General features: G+C 36.8%; 1 protein-coding gene across 3 annotated transcripts; it reads right to left on the bottom strand.

The window, feature by feature from the left end:
• Nucleotides 1-9074: 9074 nt before the first annotated feature.
• On the bottom strand, nucleotides 9075-21874 carry LOC103946866 (general negative regulator of transcription subunit 3). 3 transcript variants are annotated; one of them, XM_009357675.3, is made up of 17 exons: nucleotides 21675-21874; nucleotides 21448-21579; nucleotides 21201-21317; nucleotides 21005-21055; nucleotides 20409-20498; nucleotides 20180-20326; nucleotides 19925-20032; nucleotides 19228-19284; nucleotides 18067-18804; nucleotides 17644-17811; nucleotides 17207-17372; nucleotides 16730-16872; nucleotides 15830-16108; nucleotides 15595-15729; nucleotides 15323-15504; nucleotides 9380-9491; nucleotides 9075-9270 (listed from the first exon to the last, which is right to left on the bottom strand). In XM_009357675.3, exons 1-16 carry the CDS (start codon nucleotides 21765-21767, stop codon nucleotides 9425-9427), a joined length of 2673 nt encoding a protein of 890 aa, XP_009355950.2. In that variant the 5' UTR covers nucleotides 21768-21874; the 3' UTR covers nucleotides 9075-9270; nucleotides 9380-9424. The 3 variants fall into 3 exon arrangements, with proteins under 3 accessions (XP_009355950.2, XP_009355949.2, XP_009355951.2); XM_009357674.3 differs by having other exon boundaries at nucleotides 21201-21338; nucleotides 21675-21873; XM_009357676.3 differs by lacking the exon at nucleotides 19228-19284 and having other exon boundaries at nucleotides 21201-21338.
• Nucleotides 21875-21975: the final 101 nt, after the last annotated feature.

The following is a 21975-nucleotide window of genomic DNA, read 5'->3' as shown; positions in this document are numbered from 1 at the left end:
ACATTAATAATCCGTAAAAAAAAAAAAAAAAAAGGCTTATAGGTCTTAAAAAATGGGCCAACTACTTCTGAAGAGCTTATAAGACATTCTTGAATGCATATACCAAAAAAATTCAAAATTTTCATTTTTCACGAAAACTCTGAGCTATACGATTACTGATCGATTTTGCTAATTTCTAAAGTAGTGATCGTAAGCGTACTTTCGTGTCATTTTGATTGATCAATAAGCTTGATCATAATATGTGTAAGGCTCTTAATGATTTTTCTAGATCTCGGATATCGTTTTTGATCAGCGCCAACGTTTGTTTATTTTTTTTATTTCACCACAAAAAAAAAAAAAAAAATCAGTAAAATATCCTTATGAGTCCTTTGCAAATGTTCAAAAGTTTCATTTTTCATTAAAATTGTCAGCTATACGTCACAATTTTGGATCAATTTTGCTAATCTTTAAACCAGTGATCATAAGCCTACTTTTGTGTCATTTTGATCAATCAATAAGCTTCTCAATAATCTATCCAGGGTTCTTAATGATTTCTGCGGATCTTGGATATCATTTATGCTCTTCGCTAGTATTTATTTATTTTTCTATTTCACCACATTAATAATCTGTGTAAAAAAATTTCAAAAAAAAAAAACACTTATAGGTCTTGAAAAATGGGCCAACTACTTCCGAACAGCTTATAAGACATTCATGAATGCATATACCAAAAAATTTGTAAATGTTGAAAATTTGCATTTTTCACGAAAACTGTAAGCTATAAGTCATGATTACGAATCGATTTTGCTAATTTCTAAAGTAGTGATCGTAAGCCTACTTTCGTGTCATTTTGCTTGATCAATAGGCTTCTCAATAATCTATGTAGGGCTCTTAATGATTTTTTTATATCTCGGATATCCTTTTCGACCAACGCCAGTGTGTGTTTATTTTTCTATTTCACCACCAAAAAAAAAAAAAAAATCTATAAAATATCCTTATGAGTCCTAAAAATTGTCCAACCACTTTCGAAAAGCTGTTAATACTTTCTTTAAAGCATATACCAAAAAAATTGCAAATGTTCAAAAGTTTCATTTTTCATTAAAACTGTGAGCTATAAGTCACAATTTTGGATCAATTTTGCTAATCTTTAAACTAGTGATCATAAGCCTACTTTCATGTCATTTTGATTGATAAATAAGCTTCTCAATAATCTGTGTTGGCTCTTAAATGATTTTTTCAAATCACGGATATCATTTGCGTTCACCGCTAGTGTTTATTTATTTTTCTTTTCACCACAGTAATAATCCATAAAAAAAACTTATATGTCTTAAAAAATGGTCCAACTACTTCCTAAGAGCTTATAAAACAGTCTTTAATGTGTATACCAAAAAATTTGTAAATGTTGAAAATTTTCATTTTTCGTGAAAACTGTGAGCTATAAGTCACAATTACGGATCGGCGTAGGCTCTTAATAATTTTTTTAGACCTCGGATATCATTTTTGTTCAGCACCATTGTTTATTTATTTTTGTGTTTCACCACATTAAATGTCTATAATATATGGTTATGAGGCCTACAAAATGGTCGAACCACTTTCGAAGAGCATATAATAATTTATATAAAGCGTGTACCCAAAAAATTTTAAACGTTCAAAAGTTTCATTTTCATTAAAACTGTGAGCTATCACGATTTTGGATCAATTTTGCCAATCTTTAAACTAGTGACCATAAGCTTACTTTCGTGTCATTTTGATTGATCAATAAATTTCTCAATAATATGTGGAGGGCACTTTTTGATTTTTCTAGATCTCAGTTATCGTTTTCGATAAGCGCCAGTGTTTGTTTATTTGTCTATTTCACCAAAAAAAAGATCCATAAAATATACTAATGAGTCTTGAAAAATTGTCCAACCACTTTCGAAGAGCTTATAATACTTTCTTTAAAGCGTATATCAAAAAAATTACAAATTTTGAAAAGTTTCATTTTTCATTAAAACTGTGAGCTATAACTCACAATTTAGGATCAATTTTGTTAATATTTAAGCCATACACAATTTTGCTAATATTTAAACATAAGAGCTTATATGTCACATCCCGGCCCGAGGCGGATCACTTCCCAGGCCCGCTCGACCACCGTAGCACGATATTGTCTGCTTTGGGCTTACCATTCCCTCATGGTTTTGTTTTTGGGAACTCACGAGCAACTTCCCAGTGGGTCACCCATCATGGGATTGCTCTAGCCCCCTTCTCGCTTAACTTCGGGGTTCCTACGGAACCCGAAGCCAGTGAGCTTCCAAAAGGCCTCGTGCTAGGTAGGGATGAGAATATACATATAAGGATCACTCTCCTGGATGATGTGGGGTGTCACATTATAATACTTTCTATAAAGCAAATACCAAAAAAATTGCTATTTCACCACATTAATAACCCGTAAAAAAAAAAAAAAAAAAAACCATGTGTTTATATATTTTTCTTTTCTCCACAGTAATAATCCATAAAAAAAAATAAAAAAATAAAAAATAAAAAAACTTATAGGTCTTAAAAAATGGTCCAACCACTTCCAAGGAGCTTATAAAACATTCTTGATTGTGTATACCAAAAAAATCAAATGTTTAAAATTTGCATTTTTTACGAAAACTATGAGCTATTAGTCACGATTATGGATTGATTTTGCTAATTTCTAATGTAGTGGTCGGAAGCCTACCTTCTTGTCATTTTGTTTGATCAAAAAGCTTCTCAATAATCTGTGTAAGGCTCTTAATGATTTTTCTAGATCTCGGATATCATTTTCTCCTAGCGCCAATGTTTATTTATTTTTCTATTTCACCACATTAAAAAATCCATAACATATAATTATGAGTTCTAAAAAACTATAGAACGGAAGAGCTTATAATACTTTCTTTGAAGTGTCTACCGAAAAAATTGCAAATGTTCAAAATTTCATTTTTCATTAAAACTGTTGAGTTATAACTCACGATTTGGATCAATTTTGCTAATTTTTAAACTAGTGATCGTAAGCCCACTTTCATGCCATTTTGATCTATCAATAAGCTTCACAATAATCTGTGTAGGGCTTTTAACGATTTTACTAGATCTCGGATTTCACTTTCGCTTAGCGCTAGTTTTTGTTTATTTTTCTATTTCACCACCAAAAAAAATCCATAAAATATCCTTATGAGTCCTAAAAAATTGTCCAACTACTTTCGAAGAGCTTATAATACTTTCTTTAAAATGTATACCAAAAACAAATTGCAAATGTTCAAAAGTTTCGTCTTTTTTTTTTCATTAAAACTGTGAACAATAAGTCCTGATTTTGGATCAATTTTGCTAATATTTAAACTAGTGATCGTAAGCCAACTTTCATGTCATTTTGCTGGATCAATAAGCTTCTCAATAATCTGTTTAGGGAGCCACATAGTACTACGGTCTAGTGGTATTCATTTTCACTTGTAAGTGAGATGTCTTGGGTTAGATTCTCGCTAAAGACGAATTTGAACCATTTTATTGCTAGCACATTGTGAAATAAGCCTGCCCCCTCCCTCTTAGTATAGATAATATTGTTCGTTAAAAAAAAAAAAATATCTGTTTAGGGCTCTTAATGATTTTTTCGGATCTTGGACATCTTTTCACTCCCCACTAGCACTTATTTATTTTTCTATTTCACCACATTAAGAGCTTATAGAACATTCTTGAATGCGTATACCAAAAAAATTGCAAATGTTCAAAATTTGCATTTTTTACGAAAACTGTGAGCTATAGAGCACGATATTTCCAAAGTAATGATCGTAAGCCTACTTTCGTGTCATTTTGATTGATCAATAGGCTTCTCAATAATTTGTGCAGGGATCTTAATGATTTTTCTAGATCTTGGATATCATTTCCGCTCTCCGCTAGTGTTTATTTATTTTTCTATTTCACCACATTAATAATCCGTAAAAAAACCAAAAAAACTTATGGATCTTAAAAAATGGTCCAACTACTTCCGAAGAGCTTATAAAACATTCTTGAATGCGTATACCAAAAAAATTGCAAATGTTCAAGATTTTCATTTTTCACGAAAATTGTGAGCTATAAGTCACGACTACGAATCGATTTTGTGAATTTCTAAAGTAGTGATCATAAGCCTACTTTTGTGTTTTTGGTAGATCAATAAGCTTCTCAATAATCTATGTAGGGCTCTTAATGATTTTTCTAGGTCTCGGATCTCATTTTCGCCCAGCACCAGTGTTTATTTCTTTTCCTATTTCACCACGTTAAAAATCCATAACATATGATTATGAGTCCTAAAAAACCGTCGAACCACTTTCGAAGAGCTTATAATACTTTCTATAAAGCGCATACAAAAAAAAATCCAAATGTTCAAAAGTTTCATTTTTCATTAAAAGTGTGAGTTATAAGTCACGATTTTGGATCAATTTTGCTAATCTTTAAACTACTGATTGTAAGCCCCCTTTTGTATCATTTTGATCGATCAATAAGCTTCTCAATAATCTGAGTAAGGCGCTTATTGATTTTTTCGTATCTCAAATATCATTTCTGCTCTCCGCTAGTGTTTATTTATTTTTCTATTTCACCACATTAATAATCCGTAAAAAAAACCAAAAAAAACTTATAGATCTTAAAAAATGGTCAACTACTTCCAAAGAGCTTATAAAACATTCTTGAAGTCTTATACCAAAAAAATTACAAATGTTCAAAACTTGCATTTTTCACAAAAACTGTGAGCTATAAGTCATGACTACGGAATGGTTTTGCTAATTTCTAAAGTAGTGATCGTAAGCCTACTTTCGTGTCATTTTGATTGATCAAGTAAGCTTCTCAATAATCTGTGTAGGGCTCTTAATGATTTTTCTAGATCTCAGATATCATTTTTGTTCAGCACCAGTGTTTGTTTATTTTTTACCAAAAAAAAAAAAAAAATTCACTAAAACTGTGAGCTATAAGTCACAATTTTGGATCAATTTTGCTAATATTTAAGCTAGTGATCATAAGCCTACTTTCGTGCCATTTTGATCAGTGTCACATCCCGACCCGGGGCGGAACACTTCCCCGGGCCCGACTCCACCACCGTAGCACGATATTATCCGCTTTGGGCTTACCATTCCCTCACGGTTTTGTTTTTGGGAACTCACGAGCAACTTCCCAGTGGGTCACCCATCCTGGGATTGCTCTAGCCTCCTTCTCGCTTAACTTCGGAGTTCCTACGAAACCTGAAGCCAGTGAGCTCCCAAAAGGCCTCGTGCTAGGTAGAGATGAGAATATACATTTAAGGATCACTCCCCTGGGCGATGTGGGATGTCACAATCCACCCCCCTTAGGGGCCCGACGTCCTCGTCGGCACACACGCTGCCAGGGTTAGGCTCTGATACCAAATTGTCACATCCCGACCCGGGGCGGAACACTTCCCGGGGCCCCACTCCACCACCGTAGCACGATATTGTCCGCTTTGGGCTTACCATTCCCTCACGGTTTTGTTTTTGGGAACTCACGAGCAACTTCCCAGTGGGTCACCCATCCTGGGATTGCTCTAGCCTCCTTCTCTCTTAACTTCGGAGTTCCTACGAAACCCGAAGCCAGTGAGCTCCCAAAAGGCCTCGTGCTAGGTAGAGATGGGAATATACATTTAAGGATCACTCCCCTGGGCGATGTGGGATGTCACAATGTCACATCCCGGCCCGGGTGGGACCACTTCCCGGGCCCGCTCGACCACCGTAGCACGATATTGTCCGCTTTGGGCTTACCATTCCCTCACGGTTTTGTTTTTGGGAACTCACGACCAACTTCCCAGAGGGTCACCCATCCTGGGAGTGCTCTAGCCCCCTTCTCGCTTAACTTCGGAGTTCCTACGGAACCCGAAGCCAGTGAGCTCCCAAAAGGCCTCGTGCTAGGTAGATATGGGAATATACATATAAGGATCAGTCCCCTGGGCGATGTGGGATGTCACAATACCCGGGGCGGAACACTTCCCCGGGCCCGACTCCACCACCGCAGCACGATATTGTCCGCTTTGGGCTTACCATTCCCTCACAGTTTTGTTTTTGGGAACTCACGAGCAACTTCCCAGTGGGTCACCCATCCTGGGATTGCTCTAGCCTCCTTCTCGCTTAACTTTGGAGTTCCTACGAAACCCGAAGCCAGTGAGCTCCCAAAAGGCCTCGTGCTAGGTAGAGATGGGAATATACATTTAAGGATCACTCCCATGGGCGATGTGGGATGTCACAATCCACCCCCCTTAGGGGCCCGACGTCCTCGTCGGCACACACGCTGCCAGGGTTAGGCTCTGATACCAAATTGTCACATCCCGGCCCGAGGCAGATCACTTCCCGGGCCTGCTCCACCACCGTAGCACGATATTGTCCGCTTTGGGCCCCCACCACGCCCTCACGGTTTTGTTTTTGGGAACTCACACGAGAACTTCCCGATGGGTCACCCTATCCTGGGAATGCTCTCGCGCGCTACTCGCTTAACTTCGGAGTTCCCATGGAACTCGAAGCCAGTGAGCTCCCAAAAGGCCTCGTGCTAGGTAGAGATGGGAATATACATTTAAGGATCACTCCCCTGAGCGATGTGGGATGTCACAATCGGTCAATAAGCTTCTCAATAATCTATGTAGGGCTCTTAATGATTTTTTGGATCTCGGATATCATTTCCATTAGTATTTATTTATTTTTCTATTTCATCACATTAATAACCCGTTAAAAAAAAAAAAAAAAAAACCCTTATAGGTCGTAAAAAAATGGTCTAGCTACTTCTGAAGAGTTTATAAAACATTCTTGAATGTGTATACCAAAAAATTTGCAAATGTCCAAAATTTGCATTTTTCACGAAAATTGTGAGCTATAAGTCACGATTACTGATCAATTTTGCTAATTTCTAAAGTAGTGATTGTAAACCTACTTTCGTGTCATATTATTGATCAATAAGCTTCTCAATATTCTGTGTAGGGCTCTTAATGATTTTACTAGATCTCATGTATCATTTGCTTAGCACCAGCGTTTGTTTATTTTTCTATTTCACCACAAAAAAAAAAAAAAAAAAAATCTGTAAAATATCCTTACGAGTCCTAAAAAATTGTCTAACTATTTCCGAAGAGCTTATAATACTTTCTTTAAAGCTTATACCAAAAAAATTGCAAATGTTCAAAAGTTTCATTTTTCATTAAAACTGTTAGCTATAAGTCACGATTCAGAATCAATTTTGCTAATATTTAAACTAGTGATCGTAAGCCTACTTTTGTGCTATTTTGATCGATTAGTAAGCTTAATATTTGTGTAGGGCTCTTAATGAGTTTTTCAGATCTCGGGTATCATTTCCGCTCTCCGCCAGTGTTTATTTATTTTTCTATTTCACCACATTAGTAACCCGTAAAAAAACTTATTGGTCTTAAAAAATGGTCCATCTACTTCCGAAGAGCTTATAAAACATTCTTGAACGCATATACCAAAAAATTTTGCAAATGTTCAACATTTGCATTTTTCATGAAAATTGTGAGCTAATGATTACGGATCGATTTTGCTAATTTGAGTAATTTCTAAAGTAGTGAATGTAAGCCTACTTTTGTGTCAATTTTTATTGATCAATAAGCTTCTCAATAATCTGTGTAGGGCTCTTACTGATTTTATTAGATCTCGAACATCTTTTTCACTTTGCGCCATTTTTTGTTTATTTTTCTATTTCGCCACATTAAAAATAAGTAAAATATACTTATAAGTCTTAAAAAACCGCCCAACTACTTCCGAAAAGCTTATAATACTTTCTTTAATGCATATACCAAAAAAATTGCAAATGTTCAAAACTTGCATTTTTCACGAAAACTGTGAGCTACACAAGTCACAATTTTGGATCAATTTTGCTAATTTTTAAACTAGTGACTATAAGCCACCTATCGTGTCCTTTTGATTGATCTATATGCTTTTCAATAATCTGTGTAGGTCGTAGTGATTTTTCCGGAACTCGGATATGATTTTCACTCTCCAATAGTGTTTTTTTTTTTTTTTTTTTCAGCGCATTAATAAATCGTAAAAAATACTTATAGGTCTTAAAAAAATGATCCCACACTTCCGAAGAACTTATAAAACTTTCTTGAATGCATATACCTAAAATTTGGAAATGTTCAAAAAAATTACATTTTTCGTAAAAATTGTAAGCTATTAGTCACAATTACGAATCGATTTTGCTAATTTATAAAGTAGTGATTGTAAGCCTACTTTCATATCATCTTGCTCGATCAATAAGCTTCTCAATAATCTGCGTAGGGTTCTGAATGATTTTTCTAGATCTCGGAATGTTTAAAACTTGCAATTTTCACGAAAACTGTGAGCTATAAGTCACGATTACAGATCGATTTTGCTACTTTCTAAACTAGTGATCGTAAGCCTATTCTCTTGTCATTTTGATTGATCAATAAGCTTCTGAATAACTTGTGTAGGGCTCTTAATGATTTTTCTAGATATTAAATATCATTTTCGCTCTACATCAGTGTTTATTTATTTTTTCTATTTCACCACATTAAGAATCCATAAAATCTAGTTATGAGTCATAAACACCGGTGCAACTACTTCCCAAGAGCTTATAGTACTTTCTTTGTGTATACCAAAAAAATACCAAATGATCAAAATTTGCATTTTTCATGAAAACTGTGAGCTACAAATCATAATTTTGGATCGAAAATCCTTAGAATAGTGATCTGTATCATTTCGATTGATCTATAAGCTCCTCAGTAATCTATGTTGGCCTCTCAATGATTTTTCCGAATCCATAATACTTAAAAGAGTCTTTATAAATGGTCCAAATACTTCAGAAGAACTTATAAAACCTTTTTTAAAAAGTATTCCAAAACATCTTGCAAATTTTTCTAAATTTAAGAATACCATAAGCCATATGTCATTAATTTAGATCGATTTTGCTAGTTTTTGCAGTAGCGATCATGAGCCTACTTTGCCTTCCTTTTAGTCATCGATAAACTTATCAATAAATTGGTATTGAGTTTTAACGAATTTTTCAGATCTCAAATATCACTTGTGATCGCCACCAGTATTTTTTTTATTTTTCTATTTCTCCACATTAAAAATCCGTAAAAAGTGCTTACGGGACTTGAATAATTGGTCCAACTGGTTAGGAAAAGCTTATAGAACTTTTTTTTGAATGCATGTACCAATAAAATTTGAAATGTTCAAAAAATTTCATTTTTCACGAAAACTAGATACGGCCAATAACATTAAACCTAAGCTGTACGCGGTCAAGAAGCAGAGCCGAAAGGAGGAAGTTTCCAGGCCCATTCTTACGAAATAACCTAACCTGCACAGAACAAAAGGCCGAACCGTTTAATAAAAGGGATCAAAAGTTCCCCCAAATGAACTATGCGAAGCAGTTAAGCTCAATGTCATCATTTTTCTATGTCAAATACCATGAGGGGTTTAGGCTCAACGTTGTAGCATCCTCTCAGCATCTTCTATACGATAAGCTCATCTTCAAGATAGTTATATTCAAAAGTGAACTCAGTTTTGATCCTTTGGCACCTGTACCGTACCGTACCACAACAAAACATATAATCACAGTTAAATACGTCATGTCATCAATGCAAACAAAAATGTCAAGCACATTAACTGATTGGTTTTCCATAACAAGTATGATTGTCCGTGTGCTGTAACAAACAAACCCCAAAACCATAAATGTAAATTTAACACAAATGGGAAGCAAACGGAACACAACCCTTTTTCTTGAGATGTATATGTTGGATTTTTCCAGCCCATGATGAGAAGTCTATTAGGAATTATAGTCCTAAGAGGATTAAGTTGATTTTCCAATTGGAATTTTCCCCCAATTGGAGTGGTTTTCCCAACTGGAATGGTTTTCCCAATTGGACTTGTTTAGCAAATTGAAGTTGTTTTCCCAATTGGAGTTGGCTTCTCAATTGAGAAGAATTCATGAGTAGATTCCAGTTAGAATTAGTAATCCTTATTGAAGACACATATAGCCGAACCACGTTAATTCTTAGTGTTATTTGTCTTGGTTGTTTTGTTTCAATTTCTGACTTTGTTCTGTTTTTCGCGTTCTTAAATGCGATATTCACAACAAGTGGTATCACAACCCTATTTGGCTGATATCCGTTTTGAATGGAAGGTGCGATTAGCACTATGACGAAACTCACCCACTCCAACTGTGTTACATAGAAATCAAGAGTGGAAGACATGCTTTATTGAAGGTGTTAAGAGCAAACTAGCAAGTATGTCTGATTAGACCAAGATGAAGACGAGCGATGCTTTTTGGCGAAGAGGTCTATAATTGTCCTTACCAATGACTAGATTTCTGATTAGCTTGAGCCTGGTCAAGAGAAGTTTGGTCAAGAGATGTTCGATCAGGAGGAGTCTAGTCATGAGTACTTCGATCAGGGGGAGTCTAGTCATGAGTACTTCGATCAAGGAAGCCTAGATATCAAAAGTTCAATCAATGGGAGCTTGATCAAGAGGTGGAACCTATTTTGGTATACCTTTCTCATGGTCTAGAGGGGGAGATTGTTGGGTTTTTCCAACCAATTATAAGTTGTCCCAAGTGTTAAGATTTTTGGCCCGTCAATAATTGTCCTTTTACGTTTAGGATTGTTTTAGGAAAACAAAGGATGCACCAATTCTTCTCCTAAAAGGACTAGAAAAGAATCTTAGTTTCCTTATTCAATTTAGATTAGGAATCCTAGAAGTCTATTTGGAATTGGAAGGGTAGTGCAATTTCCTATTTCACTTAAAATAGGAAACATAATATGTAATTGGGCATGTGACCCGAACCCTAAACATATAAATAGGGCTTGGCAAGGCTGAAACATGTGAGAGAGAAAAAGCCAGAGATAGCCAAGCAAGTTTCGAGGGATTAGTTCTAGGATTTGCAAGAGTATTGTAATCTATATTTTAATCAAGAAGCTGTGATTTCTCTACCCAAAGGAATCACAACAGGACGTAGGCAAAAGTTTTGCCAAAGAGTATAAACATTGGGTGTTTTTAGTTTTCTCTATATTGCTAAGTTTTAGTCTATTGCCGAATACATCAAAAAGCAAAGATCCAGTGCAAGTCAAAATTTTAACAATTGGTATCGAGAGCTTGGTTCAAGGTGGCCTACGATGTCAAAAGGAAAGGCGATCGCAGATCTAGGACCTACATTAAAACCTTTTGATGGCAATGATGACTTCACGAATTGGCGAAGGATGATGAAGAACGTACTCATGCAGCAGGATTTGGATGATGCACTCATTGTTGGGAAGCCTACGACCATGACAGCAGAGGCATGGACCAAGGTTCTCAAAAAGATCAAGAGCTCCTTTGAGATCCGTCTCACGAGATCAGTTGGTCCTACGTCACAGAAAAGATGCAGCTCAAGAAGCATGGGACATGTTGGAGAACGTTTATATGGGCAAAGCCGTATCCAATAAACTTTTTCTCAAGGATGAACTATTTAGGCTTTGACTAGGAGAAGGAGATGATATTGAAGATCACGTATGTAGGTTTCAGAATTACATAGTCAATCTTGAGAAGGTTGCAGAAACTTACAAAGACCATGATATGGCAATCATCTTGCTAAGATCTCTACCTTCGTCTTTCAAGGACTTTCGAACCCTAATGTTTGGAAAGTATTCTCTAAAGCTTGAAGACGTAATTCAAGCCTTTCAGTCGTATGCTATACTAGATGATATAACTGAGAGCTCTCAAGTCCCTTATGCCAAAGGCAAGGAGAGGGAATAGAAAAAGACAGGAAGAATAGCAACAACAGGAGTAGGTCAAAATCCAAAAAGACAAAACGGAAAAAAGGTTGCTTCGAATGTGTTCTCCCGATCATTGGAAGAATGCCAAGATGTAACTCAGGTTCAACAAGTCAATCACCCAGCAAGAAAGTGACAGGGAGCTTCTTTTAGTAACATCAAGCTCCAAGACTTTCACAAGTTGGATTTTGGATATTGGATGCACATTCCATATGTGTGCACTTACAAAGAGGCTAGCAGCAAAGAAGTTTTACTGGGGGACAATTCACCATGTCCTATAAGGAACCAACACTGTAAAATCAGAATGTTTGATGGAGTGATCGAGTTAAGGGAATGTCAAATATATCCTTAAGAGTGAAGAAGAATTTAATTTCCTTAGTACTTTAGACAATACCGACTATGGGTACAGTTATGAAGCAAGAAGCCTCAAGGCAACCAAAGGGTTGCACAAGAAAGGTGACCTACAAAACAATACGCGGACAAGCTAATTGGGACTACGATAGATGGGGAAGCAGCCGTTTCCATAAAGCAGAGTGAAGAAGAAAAGACTGAACTCTGGCATCATAGGCTAGGGCACATTAGTCAGAAAGGGTTGCAAGAATTGCACAAGAAATGCCTATTGAAAGGCGTGTCACATTGCACGCTGGACTTTTGTAAATATTGTGTTCTCGAAAAACAAAGGTATCATTCGCAAGTAACACTGCAAATAACCAAAGTAACGAGCAACTCGACCATGTTCACTCAGATGTTTGGGGCCTGCACCAAATAAATCCAATGGTCGAGCTAGGTATTTTGTTACTTTTATTTTCTACAAAAGTTTAGGTTTATTTCATGAAGCAGAAATCTGAGGTTTTTGAAAAGTTCAAGGAATGGAAGACAGAAACCGAAAATCAAATTGAAAGTAAGATCAAGTACCTGAGAAGTGACAATGAAGGTGAGTGTACAAGTAATGAGTTTGCCAATTACTATAAGTAGGAAGACATGACACTTCACAAGTGATGAAAGGTCCAAGCTCAGACCTAAGTCTGCACATTGCTTATTCTTAGGTTTTGAGGAGTGAGGGATCAAGCTTTGGGATATCAACCAGGTTGTCGATCAAGATGTTGTCTTTGATGAGACAATCATGCCTCTGAATAAAACCGAAAGATGAAGCTCAGGTGGAGCCAATTGAGCAAGGTGTCGAATCTAATGATTTTGGAGAAGACGAGCATCAACATTGTTCACCAATTAGGAATCAGATGGAACAAGAAACAAGGCAAATTAAGGCACTCCAATCCACCAAACATCCAAAGGGGTTCAAAATCCAACCCACAAAACCCGTATTCTGAAGATGCATATCACTGGACAAACCCCATCAAAACAAGAAGAAACCATATAGGTTTGGGTTTGACCAAGACGAAGTTAATTATGCTATCAAGGAGATCCAACTACTTATCAAGAAGCCATAGCAAGTGACGAGCAATATAGTTGGATAAGTGCTATGACAGAAGAAGTATATTGCGAAGGCTCTTGAGAAGTTCAACATGCAAAAAGCAAATGTAGCTTCTACTCATTTGGCAGCTCACTTCAGATGAAGCGGACAATAATGTCCTAAGTCCAAATAGGAGAAACAAGCAATGGAGACGGTGCCTTATGCTAATGTCATGGATTGCCTCATATATACAATGGTATGCATCGACCCGACATAGCTCAAACATTCAATGTCATTTCCATGTACATGTCAAATCCAAGAAAGCAACACTGGGATGCAGTCAAGTGGATTTTGGGTTATTTGAAGGGTTCTTGGCGACAAGGAATTATATTTGAGAAGCAAAAAGAAAATGCAAAGGCATTGGGATATGTGGATGCCGATTCTGCAGGGGACTTGGACAAGAGAAGGTCAACTTCTGGTTATGTCTTTCCATGCATAGGAGGACCAATCAATTGAAGGGCACCTCTGCAACCAATTACAGCTTTGTCGACCACAGAGGTAGAGTATATTGCTTTGGCCGAAACTGGAAAGCAAGCAATTTGGCTTAGCGGCTTAGTAAGTCAAATGGGAACCACTCAGGATTATCTGAAGCTAAAATGTCATGGTCAAAGTGCCATTCACTTGGCAAAGAATCAGGTTTTTCATGGAAGATCAAAGCACATTGAAGCAAGGTATCATAGAATCAGAGATAGGATGGAGTATAAGGAGATTTGGGTTGAAAAAGTTCAGACAAACGACAATGCCACAAATTTCCTTATGAAGATAGTGTCGGCCAAGAAGTTCAAGCATTGCTTGAACCTGATCAATCTTGTTGATTGATTAAGGTGGAACACCTCCTCACTTAAGGTGCAATAAGGCAAGAAGAAGATTGTCAAGGTGAAGGTTCTTGAAGATTTCCAGAGCTGCTTCAAGAAAGTTCAAAGATACTCTAGGGTGCAACGATCAAGACTTTGTTTAACTCACCAAGCTGGAGATTGTTAGGATTTTTGGCTCATCAAATAGTGTCCTTTTTCGTTTATGATTGTTTTAGGGAAACAAAGGGTGCAACGATTCTTCTCCTAAAAGGACTAGGAAAGAATCCTAGTTTCCACTTGGAATATAAAATATAATCTGTAAAGGGGCATGTGAGCTGAACCCCATACATATAAACAGGGTGCGGCAAGGCAGAAATATCTGAGAGAGAAAGCTAGATACAGTCGAGAGAGTTTATGGGGGATTAGTTTAGGGTTTGCAAGAGTACTGTAATCTCTATTATTAATCAAATAAGCCATGATTTCTCTACCCAGAGAAATCACAGCTGGACGTAGGCAAAAGTTCGATCGAACCAGTATAAATCTTGTGTGTTTCTAGTTTTCTCTTTTTTGCTATGTTTTAATCTATTGACAGATACATCAAAGAGTAAGATCTAGAGGGAGTCAAAATTTTAACACTAAGTCTACTAGGATTTATAGGATTAACTTGATTTCCGAATTTGAGTGGTTTTCCCAATTAGAGTAGTTTCCCAATTGGAGTTGTTTACCCAACTGAAGTTGTTTTCCTAATTGGAGTTGGCTTTCTCGATTGGAGAATCCAATTAGGATTAGTAATCTTTATTGAAGTTTGTCTTTATAAAGGGCTATTACAGTAGTTATGAATCTGAGCAAAACAATAGGTTGTATATCACTCAAGGAGCCAGAGTGAGAGAAGGGCAAAGTGTGAAAAGAAAACAGATTGTGTATTTCTTATGCTTGTTCTTTCAGGTTTTTCATTGACAAGATTATCCGTAGTACTCATTATTAATATCGTGAAAGATTGTTATTGCTGCCCCATGAACATAGGCACATACAGCCGAACCACGCTAATTTTTGGAGTTATTTGTCTTGGTTATTTTGTTTTTCATTTCCGCTTAGTTTTGTTTTTCCCATTCTTAAACGCGATATTCACAAAAATATTTCCTAACAATAATAGAAGCTATAGCATTTAAAATCTCTCAAATAATCAAATCGTGCCCCCTCCTAGTCCCTCAAACGCTCAAATAACTTGGGCAAAAGAGGGGGCGAGGAGCTCAATTCTGGCTACTTAAGACTCCCCAACACCAAGTACGACGACACAAAGAAACTCGAATGTGAAACTAAAGGATAAATAAAACATACCATCCGTGTTGTAGATCATCATTTGCAATATGAAAGTCAAAGTACACATACGTCCCCTGTTCATATTCATCTGTGGCAACTTTTGGCTCCTCGTGCCGTTGAAACCAAGTGTTATATTTCCTATGGTATCTCCAAGATTGCTTCTTCAGTTCTTTTGCCGCCAAATATTGCTGATAAGTGTTCTGCAGACAATAATGAATATGGGCACAAGTTTATACTTTATAGTGATTCTACCATACGACATTGAATGTAACTCAATTTATAAAAAGTACCTGCTGATAGTAAAATGCAAAGAACAGGGTATCAGTGCCATATGGTTCAAGACCTAACCGTTCCCAGAAGGCAGGATTATTAACAATAGGTGCCTGCGCTTGGGGGTAGCTTAGAGGTGTTATTGCAGGGTGCCTCTGTTGATGGCAAAACGAATGAAGACGAGTATTAAAAAAAACCTCGACTCTTATTCACAGTAAAAGGGAGATCAAATGATAAAAATAATCAGGTCCATACTGGAGTATAGCTCCTTGCACGTTCTGAGTCTTTGGGTTGTGGAAGTTTGTAGTAAGCAGCCTCAAGCATCTGCAAATTATACAACCGATCATGCAATACCCCAGAATTAGCAGTTGATCCAGAAAGGTTATCACCAATTGCACCAAGATCAGAAACACTTCTTCGGCCAATAACGCCAAGGCTAGGAGAAGGTTGATTGGATTGTAAAGGTTGCCCAGGAGAGAGATCAATATCTCGTGGTACTTGAGCTGGCTCTGTTGAAGAGCCAGAAACTCCAGCCTTCAAAAAATAAGATTCAGTAACACATATCAAGCCACATCCCACATCCATCCTTCCACAACAACAACAACAACAAAGCCTTTTCCCACCAAGTGGGGACATCCATCCTTCCACAAATAAATTAAAATATTTATGATGCACACCACAATCATATAGAGAGCAAATAAGTTGGTAAGAATGCTATGTGACATGGAGAGCGTTTAGGAATAAAGGAAGTTGACACAACTTTTTTTTGCCTGTCCTTTTCTGTATTCCACTTGGGCAGGCAGTACAGAGAGTAGCCAACCTGTTCATCTTCCTCTGCCTTTACATTTTGGGTAGTGCTATTCACACAACCCTTCTTACCTCCTACACACTCTTGTTAAATTTTGTCCATTGATCTTCTTCAATTCATTCGATCCGACAGCCAAAAATTAATAGGGGTGGGTGAGAGGTAAAAATAGGTGTGTGAATAGTACCACCCTAAATTTTTTGAAGAAAATAATACAACTTACAATGATAACGATTTACTACCAGCTCTACACTAAAATGAATTTTCTGCAATAACTAGTTAAAAATCATACAGAAGATAAAAAATATTGGCAACAAATCATAATATAGTAATCAAGAAAATATTCATACCAGAGAATCAATTGCATATGAGGCTTTCAAGTCATCTTCATTCATTAGATTCTTTACGAGTCCGGAACTAGTAGAGTCCGCAGTAGAATCATCAGGTATATTCTGTTGTTGCTGTTGTTCCTCAACTTTTGGATGACTTGCATCTGCATCAAATAAACCAGATCATTCAGTTTTGATGGTAGTGCACCCATGTTACATGTTACACTGGGCTGATCAGTACAGTACGCTACTTTTTAAATTTGATCCCAAGAGTTTGGAGTAGTGTGGGTTTGGACAAGAAACTGCCACTCTTTATTGATCCTGAATTTTTTCATTACAAAAGAATTCTATGTATTTGAGTTTTCTGTATTTAATTCAGTCTTTTCACTTCTTGGTGGAAAAAATAAATAAAAGAGTCATGATAAGATAGCATAAATAAAAAAAGGGAAAATAGAACATCAGAACAATATCGTAAACTGAATTTACAATGGAGATTACCAGTTTCTTTTGGTCCACCCGACATCAATGCCTGTTGGTTAGACTGTTGATGGATAGAATTTAGCTGCTGCTGTAAGGTGGTAGGTGCAACAGTACCAAGACCTGGGGGCTGTACTCCTAGTCCAGGGCCAGCTTGAGAAGATACAGATGAGTTTTGAGGATTAAACTGCACATATAATCAAATGTCATCTACAATAACTCTTGCACCAAACTAACATATCTTATTCAGTAATAAATGATGGATATTATTATGCATGATATTAACTAAAGCAATGCGCAATGAATTGGATGACCAACAAAGTGCAGCCAGAGAGATTCTTGTGGGGGAAAAAATATCAATCTCTTTCGATGACCGCATGATATGAATTAGATTTGTCCACATTTCACTGAATCAGAAGAAACACAACCAACAGCTGATTCTAAAAAAGGTACAATACCTGTTGCAAAAGTGGGTTTTGCTGTGCAGAAAATTGCTTATGATTTCCACCAGCAAGAGAAGGCATGCCAAGAATGGTACTGTGACCTTGTTGCTGCACTTGTTGGAGCCGCTGCAAAAATTTCTCCCTCTGATCGGGTGCTATTTCAGTCCTTCCACGAAATATCCCCTGAAACTTGGTAAACTAACTTAAAATTTCACAAAATTTAACTAGTCCATAAAATTTGAATCCGATAATGCAGTCAGATAAAGAATAGAAATAATGGCAAAGCCGCAAAACAAAAGCATATTTTCAATTCTACAAATGGTATACATTCGAGGTAGCACAAGGCTATGCAACCTACGTATAAAACTGGAAATTAATAAAGAGTATGGCAAATAGAGAGATAAAGATAGAAGAAACCCTTAGTGAAAAGTTACATACTGCTTCATTTTGGTTTTGAAAGGAACTTCCAGGCCTCCACTGCATGCCAGAGACAATAGAAGGAGAAAATGCTCTGCCAGGTATAGCAGCCTCACTAGCATTACTAGAATCAACTGGAGTACTTCCATCACTAGCCTTGGCAGCTTGAGGCAAGATCAGTCTGTTAGTTATAGGGGAAACAAGTGGCTGCACCACGCCACTATTCCCAATTCTCTCATCAGCTCCCAATATATTTCTCTTGGTCACATCAGAAACTGAAGGAACTGCACCAAGGGCACTATTACTAGGAGACACATTGCTAGAGCTAACAGGGATACTGGATGGAATTGGGGCAGAGAAGCCACCTCGACTGATGCCCCTTACAAGTCCAGCATCAGAAAGAGATGGTGATGGTCTACGGCCAGGGAAGCTTGCTGACTCTTCTTCCTTCACAGAAGCAGACAAACTTACAGGAGATGAAGAATTAGCAGCCCCTGCATTCTCTGTGACACCCCGAACAGCATTTGAACCTGGAATGGCCAAAACACTAGGCACACTGGGCAGATTATGAGTTGGAACACTTGCAGAGACAGGAGTTGCATGACTCCCAGTTGGTGTTGATGCAGGAGAAGATGAAAGCGCACCACTTCTAGGAGGTGGAGTTCTAGGAACGTTATCAGCATTACTGTCCTGGGAAACTGTATCTTCAACTGGCTCTTGGACAGAAACACTCTGCTGATTAGTAGAAGTAGCAGCGGGCTGGAAAAGAAAAACCAACCTTTAGTACAGTAACATCGGACAGCATCTTACAGAAAGGAAGCAGAGGTCATCAACATATCTCCAAATTCTAAAAAATTCTAATAGAAAAACCTGAGGGAAAAGACTTTCTCATTCAATTTAAACTTCCTTTAAATCAATGGTCAGTTCAATTGATTACCAATTTTGATTTAAAATCAACTAAAAGAATAAAAAGAAACGATTACCCCGTAGATATGTTATATAAATGTCTACTACAAACACATCTTAACAGCACTCTGCAGCATCACACCAAATATGAATGCAATTGTTTTTATCAAAAACTAAAGAAGCAAACTTCAATTCCCTTAACAGAACCCATACGGATTCAAGTATACAACTACCTACTTATTCAAGTACCATTCACTCAAGATTTTGAGGACATACAGGCAGTGGAGATGCGGGTGGTGCCAAATTAATCTTCAAGCCAAGCATCGGTGCACCCTGCCCCCCAAAAACAAAAAATTAAACTGGGTTTTGACATGGTCATTAAAATACTAAAAAATATATGATACCATGAAAGATAATGGAATCCAAATGGCAAAACAACAAAATTGATAAGCAAAGAATTGATTTGTAAACTTAAAGAAACAACTAGGAATAGGTTTAGATGAGTCAACCACATGTCCCAACTAAGAACTCCATTAACAAAGATGAAGACAACCTGGAATCTAAATATAACGTTACATGCACATCCCTACTGGTGCGGCATAAGGAAGGCCATAAAAGCCATCTACTTTCCAATTTTTCATCCATTCCTCTATGGTACCAGGATAACTTGTACAAAATGAATAACACTTAAGTTGAGATTCTTTTAAAAAAAAAATAATAAATAATAAAAAAACATATTAACTAGCATCTTACAAAGTGGCTATATATTCAATAAGGGATCAACAAATGTATAAGCAAATATTTACTTCGTAATAAAAAGACTTTGTTAACCATTTCTCTCTTTTTCACGTCTATCTCAACTAACAAGATACGTTTCCAAATGTAATGAAAAATTAAATAACTACAACCTCCAACTGAATATAAGAACCTTAAATAGAAATTGCATTCAGCAAAACAAAAACGAAAAAAGTACCTTGATAAGACCAGGAGGAATAATGGCCAGATCTTCAAGGGACTCCACCTTGTCCAATGGTAAGGTGTTGTAAAGCTCATCAACTTCACTAAATTCATCAAAATCCTCCTAAAAATTAACATAACAAAATAAAAAAAAAGTCTGACATAGGTAATTCAAAAGCAATACATGACCATGATTGAGAATGTTCTATATGCATATTTATAAATACTCAAAAAAAAAAAAAACAAATATAAAATTCAGAGCACAATAAACCTGATTGCGTTCCACATAGTCTTCCAAAAAGTCTTTAACATCATTGACCTGCTCAGGACTCAGCTCATCATTATCCAATAGCCTCAAGATCAGTTCTAACTTCATTATATGAGCCTTATGCCGAGTAATTGATGTCTCTAGATGGGTCTGCGAGACAAATTAAAAAATATTTGTCAAAGGATGCAGAAAAACTACATGTTTCCTAAGAATGCAGGTTTCTTTCTCCTACCAGTCTGGGTGGTCTGCCCTTCCCTTTCTTGAAAGATAGCCCTTCAATCTCAGCTTCAAAGCTGTCAATCTGAGATTCCAACTCCCCAACCTTCTCAACACAATGAAACACCAAAAATACTCACTGAGTGATAATGGATAATTTCCAATACATAACTTGTAAAACTGATCACATCAAATGTGATATTTAAAACCATTATTGTCAAGTTATAATGACATAAGAAACAAATGTGATCTAAAGCATAACTGGAAGAAAAAAAAAAGGAACAACAAAAGTATAAAACTTCAATAAAGATAATCAGTGGCACCAAAGCATCAATGGCTACCATCAATCAATTAACAAACTCCAGTTCCCCTTTAACAACCATCCATTACCATTGTACATATAATTAAATATATATCAGACATGAGCACACACAAGCCAAAACTTATACATCAATTAAACATGGGTCATGCAATAAAATGAAATATTGACATAATTTAAACTACAAACGCAGCAGACATCTTAAACCACACTGTTTTATACAGTCACAGGCTTTTTAAGGCAGCAGAAGTAGGTAATAACAGACTTCAAGAAAAAGCTTTTGTTTCACATACCACGTTGTTTATCCAATCCCTTGTCTCTGATTTGGCCTTCTCCCTCGGATCCTATCATAAAAAAGGAATTACACAGTTGGCAATTCGATTCACATTATCATGAGCATTGCCACAATGGTATTACCAAAGAACAAAAATCATGAATTGATTAAAAACTAGGCGCAAATGAAAAGAAACAGATAGGATAAGTAGTTACGGTTTTAGGTTGTTGGCCCAATCCTTCTTTAGAAAATGCTTTTGTTTTTGTCTCCTTTTCACATATCTTGAACCTTTCCATTTCGCGCTCAATGAGTTTGCGAGCATCCACCAGAGCCTGCTCATAAGAGGCACTGACCTACGTCAACATGTATCAAAAAATGAATAAATTGTCACGTCCAAAATCAACGAGTACAAACGAAGGTAGAAAAATTCAAAATTGCATATCAAAAATAAAAAGATAAAACCTTTTTATCCTTGATTTCACTGGATTGAATCCAAGTCTTGATCTGGTCCCTGTACCTCTGGAGCTTCTTAATCTCCTTCTTGAGGTCGGCCTCAAACTTCTCTTTCTGGTTCGCATTGTCCGTATCGTAAACCTAATCGCATTGCACACAAACAAGCATCAGTCGTTTTATCAGTTGGAATTTGCGTTTTTGTAAGCAAGCGGAGGAAGGTAGAAGAAGCTACAAACCTTGTTCCAAATGCTATCGAAGACGTCGACGCCTTCTTGGACCTTCTTGAGAACGCGGTCGATCTCGCCCTGGAGCTTCCGACTCGCCCCCATCCTCTGATTTTCCAAATCGGATGATCTGATTGCAACACCACTACGGTTAGGGTTTTTTTTATTTTGCGCCCCAACAAGAACAAATTTCAGATAACGAAATCTATCGACCTAATTTTTAGATTGAGTCACTTTACTTGCCGGAGTAAAGTTGAATACTATTTTTTGTATTTTCTTTTTCTTGGGTCATTTTAAGCCCATACAACGCCGT

This window comes from the organism of the source record quoted next, unplaced genomic scaffold (genome assembly GCF_019419815.1).
Source record: "Pyrus x bretschneideri cultivar Hongxiangsu unplaced genomic scaffold, Pyrus_bretschneideri_v1 Contig3, whole genome shotgun sequence".
NCBI lineage: Eukaryota > Viridiplantae > Streptophyta > Magnoliopsida > Rosales > Rosaceae > Pyrus > Pyrus x bretschneideri.
This window is presented reverse-complemented; position numbering and strand designations above follow the sequence as displayed.